Source organism: Babylonia areolata, chromosome 8 (assembly GCF_041734735.1).
Source record: "Babylonia areolata isolate BAREFJ2019XMU chromosome 8, ASM4173473v1, whole genome shotgun sequence".
NCBI lineage: Eukaryota > Metazoa > Mollusca > Gastropoda > Neogastropoda > Buccinidae > Babylonia > Babylonia areolata.
Genome location: NC_134883.1, coordinates 43,639,174 through 43,644,173, shown reverse-complemented (window position 1 = coordinate 43,644,173; position 5,000 = coordinate 43,639,174). Strand labels below are relative to the sequence as shown.

Below are 5,000 nucleotides of genomic sequence, written 5' to 3'. Positions count from 1 at the left end.
CACAGTTCAGAGCTTTGTCAAAAGAGTTTGCAAAACTCGTGTTATCCGCAAAGCTCGCTTGTTTTACCTCAACAAAAACAGCGCTGCTACAAAAGGATCCACCATATTTACCTCTGCTTCGTGGTTAGTGACCCTAGTGCAGGTAGTGAGGGCAAATTTGGGTTTGGAGACGTGCGTGTAGGCTCAAGTGTTCTTGGATACCGGATATTGCTAACCCTCAGGCAGTTTGCCTTGCCTGAGGCAGATCACCCACAGGTTCACATTTTACCCACAGGCTCGATGGTGTCTTGAACATGGCCCTGGGTGATCAAACTGAATGGGAAGCTTGTTGTTTCTTGCAGCCAGACACTGCAGATGAAGCAGCAGGTGGCTGACGCCTTTCTGGAGAAGTTCCAGCTCAAGGTGGAGGAGGTCAAGATTCTGAGGGGTCCTCGGGATGGGACTCTGCATGAGGTGTGTTGACAGGCTGGTGCTGTGTGTGTGGGTGTGGGTGGGTGAATGTGTGTGGGTGGGGGAGGTTGTATGTGTGTGTGTGTGTTTGTGTTAGAGAGACACAGAGAGAAAGCAAGAGTGAGGGAGACAAATATATTCTACATGTTTGTGTGAGTGCATGTGTGTGTGTGTGTGTGTGTGTGTGTGTGTGCGATATATGTGTGTGTTTGAGTGTGTGTGTGTGTGTTTGATATTATATATGTGTGTGTTTGAGTGTGCATGTGTGTGTGTGTGTGTGTGCGCGCGCGTGCATGCATTATGTACACTATTAGAAACTTACTGCTTGTTAACATTAATGCTTACTAATTTTTTTTTTTATCTCATCTCCGTGAGAACAGTTGTGCTGTGACTGGTGTCTGTGTTGTTCCTGCCAGGATTTCTTCAAGGCTCTGGCCAGAGTGAAGCAGATCCACACGGACTGTAAAGTGCTGCTGAGGACCAACCAACAGACAGCAGGGTAGGGGGGGTCATCATTTGTGAAAAAATAGTTTACTTTGAATTATTAACTTAGGGGAAGGTGGCAGAATGGTTAAGACGCTCAGCTGCCAATACAGAGAGTCCGTGAGGGTGTGGGTTCGAATCCCGCACTCGCCCTTTCTTCCAGGTTTGACTGGAAAATCAAACTGAGCATCTAGTCTTTCCAATGAGAGATAAACTGAGGTCCTTGGTGCACTGAAAAAGAACCCATGGCAAGGAGAGTGTTGTCCTCTGGCAAAATTCTGTAGAAAAATCCACTCTGGTTGGTACGCAAAATATGAGCATGCACTCAAGGCCTAGACTAAGCGTGTTGGGTTATGCTGCTGGTCAGGCATCTGCCTAGCAGATGTTATGTGGCATATATGGATTTGTCCAAACTCTGTGATGTCTTCTTGAGAAACTGAAACTGATACTCAGAATTAGGGAGAGGATGGGCAAGGAGTCTTGTTCTGTGCTTTGGGGAACATGAAATGTTAATGTGCATATGCTATAAAATTACACAGGAATAGCAGACCATTTTCGATATATATATATTATGTATCAGTTGATAGTATGTAATTGTTTAGCTTGTTGTTGTCTCGTTCGTCATTTATCAGATGGATTCCCCCGTCTCCTCGACAAAGGCAGTATGTCGCAGGTCCTGAACATGTCTGTTCTACATTTTACATCCATGGGCATAATTTGCCCATGGATTCAGATTTCTTAAATTTTGATAGCCATGAAACAGTAGATCTGTTATAAAAAAAAAAAAATTAAAAAAAGGATTGTGTAAAAAGAATGGTCTTCGTGGCTGAAGTGATTTCTTGCTTGCTTTGATGTCGAACTGCGAGGGAAAGTTGAACAGTTTTTTTGACAGACTGAAAGGTAGAGTAGATTGTATTAACAGACTGAGCATTAAAAAAGCACAGCAGATACAAACTGTGCTTTGGGTGCTAAAGGTAGAGTAGATTGTTAACTAGACAGAGCATTAAAAAGCACAATAGATACAACCTGTGTTTTTGGGTGCTAAAGACTGACCACTTAGGACACCAGCAACGAAATGAAGTCAGCCATGAATTATATCCCAGTCCTGTTGATGATAGACGATGATGTGTATGTTTCTGTGATCTTGTCTTGCTTTCAGGCTGGAGATCATGGAGGCAATGGCACTTCAGATGGAGTCTGCTTATGAACGGCTGTACCGCTGGACTCAGAGTAAGGCTGCTATGAGTTTGGAGGACTTTTTCTTCCTTTGAATTTGATATATCTTAATCATTTTCTTTTTATATTATGTATTCCTTCTTCTTCTTTTTTTTCTTCTTTTTCTTCTTCTCCTTCATTGTTTGAGGGCTGCAACTCCCACATTCACTCGTATGTACACAAATGGGCTTTTACATGTATGACCATTTTTTTACCCTGCCATGTAGGCAGCCATACTCCATTTTCAGGGGTGTGCATGCTGGGTATGTACTTGTTTCTATAAGCCACCGAACACTGACATGGATTACAGGATCTTTAATGTGCTTATTTGATCTTCTGCTTGCATTTATGTATTTATTTATAAAAGATATATTTTCATTGATTACATTAAATGAAGGCATGGAATATCAATTATGATCAAATAAATGATAACCTTTGACAAACAAATCTTCTTCTTCGTTCGTGGGCTGCAACTCCCACGTTCACTTGTAAGTACACGAGTGGGCTCTTACATGTACAACTGTTTTTACCCCGCCATGAAGGCAGCCATACTCCACTTTCGGGGATTGACAAACAAATGATGAATTATTGCTTTCCACTGCAAATAGGATTCTGACTATTCATGTATAAGCCAAGCGAGAAGTTGGTTTTGACTCAAATATCTAATCGAATTTGATACGTGTATACTAATACAGTGATCACTATGGATAGGATTTAGACTGTTGTCTTTCAACTGAGAACGTGAGAATAAGTTTTGCACAGAATGCTAGTGCAAAATGGCAACAGGTATATTCAAGACAGAAACAAAAAACACACATGTTCTGATGAAAAACCGCTTTGAAACTTTAAGAAAATTGCAAAATTCATGTTGGTTCACTTTCTTTTATGCTGCTGTGTCTTTGATTTTACAGTACCACTTTTGAATTTTACAGTACCACCAGTCATTCGGATGAGACGATAAACCGAGGTCCTGTGTGAAGCATGTACTTAGGGCATGTAGAAGAACCCACAGCAACAAAAGGGTTGTCCCAGGCAAAATTCTGCAGAAAAACCCACTTCCATACGAAAAAACAAATAAAACTACACGCAGGAAAAAATACAAAAAAAAAATGGGTGACGCTGTAGTGTGGCGAGGCACACTCCCTGGGGAGAGCAGCCCGAATTTCACACAGAGAAATCTGTTGTGATAAAAAGAATGTATCTAGTTATTTGATATTTTTTTTGTGTTCAGTTTAAGAAAATGATTATATGAAGAACAGCTCCCTCAAGCTTTGTTGTGCCTTTTATCAAGGTCACTGAGTGAAGCGGAAATCTGTTGAATGTCCCGTCACACATACTGGTGATTGCAGACATTCAGTAAAGGTATTAATTTTCACATTTGAATGTCATCGTTTAAGAGGTAAGAGAGGAGGGGGTGTGAATAGTGAGTTGGGGGGGGAAGAATTTTCACATTTAAATGTCCTCGTTTATAAGGTAAAAGAGAAAGGGGTGCGAATAGTGAGTTAGGGGAAAGAATTTTTTTTAAAACAGTAAAAGGTAAGAGAGGAGGGGGATGAGGGGCGGGGAACCAGGTGGAATCAAAGATGTAAGGCCACTGACATGGAGTGATGGCCTAGTGGTAATACATCCGCCTAGGAAGCGAGAGAATCTGAGTGCACTGGTTCGAATCCCGGCACAGTTGCCAGTATTTTCTCCACCTCCACTAAACCTTCAGTGGTGGTCTGGACACTAGTCATTAGGATGAGATGATAAACGGAGGTCCCGTGTGCAGCATGCACTTAACGCACATAAAACAGCCCATGGCAACAAAAGGCTTGTCCCTGGTAAATTTATGTAGGAAAATCCACTTCAGTAGGAAAACAAACAAAAAAAACCAAAAAAATGGTTGGCGCTCTCAATGTAACTACGCATTTTTCCCTTGGGAGAGCAGTCCAAATTTCACACAGAGAAATCTGTTGTGACAAAAAAGTAATTATACAGTACAATACAATATAATACAATGCAATACAGTCCAATACAGTATGGTACAATACGATACAATATGACCTGTTCCAGATGAGTGCCGCATTCTGACCAGTGATTCACCGGACATTTCACCAGTGTTGTGCCAGGCAATGGAGGCACTGCAAGACAGACCTGTGCTCTTCAAGTCAGTTCTTTGGTCTTTTTTTGTTTTTTTTGACTCCTGTGTCTCTGTCTATCTTTCCCCGCTATCTTTTCACTCTCAGGTCATCTCTCTTTTGTGTTTCTTTCACAGTCTTTGTTATGGCTTGCCCATGATCTCTCACTCAGTCCCGAATAATTCTCAACAGCTTATCCCTTTCCAGTATGAACTAGAATTAGATTGTCAGTGAGTTTGAGAGTTTCAGAATTTGTAGATTGTGTACTGTTTATGATTGTGTACTATGACTTTTGTGTGTGTGTGTGTGTGTGTGTGTGCGTGCTTGTGCTTGTGCTTGTGTGTGGTTGTGTGTGTGTTTGGAGGGGGGTGGGGGGGGGATGAATAGCTTAATTATGTTTTGTAAATTGTGTTCAGTTTTTCCTTTTTGATATTTACATGTGTGTGTGTTGTTGTTTTTTTGTTGTTGTTTTTTTGTTTTTTTTGTTGTTGTTTTTCTATTTGTAAATGCTCAGGGTTATTTTCAAATAAATGCTCATATTCTTTTATGTTTTCATCACGCTGCCTGTCTCCATCTCTCTTTTATTTTAGATTTAATCTTCTTTTTTTTTTAATGAAATTGTATAATAATAAGATTTTTTTTTTTTAATTTACTTGCTGTGTTACTGATGTTGACCATAGCCACATGCGTCCTGTCTTATCTCAAGGGTTTATCCAGGTGAAACGAAGATTT

At 40.7% G+C, this 5,000-nt stretch overlaps 1 protein-coding gene across 1 annotated transcript in view; it reads left to right on the top strand.

Annotated features, from left to right (window-relative positions):
• LOC143284842 (conserved oligomeric Golgi complex subunit 6-like) overlaps positions 1-5,000 on the top strand; it is a 23,393-nt gene that overhangs the window by 3,380 nt on the left and 15,013 nt on the right. The window contains exons 5-8 of the mRNA XM_076591913.1: positions 342-453; positions 867-949; positions 2,093-2,163; positions 4,204-4,297. Of these exons, the coding sequence (XP_076448028.1) occupies positions 342-453; positions 867-949; positions 2,093-2,163; positions 4,204-4,297 (360 nt within the window). The remainder of the gene's footprint in view (positions 1-341; positions 454-866; positions 950-2,092; positions 2,164-4,203; positions 4,298-5,000) is intronic.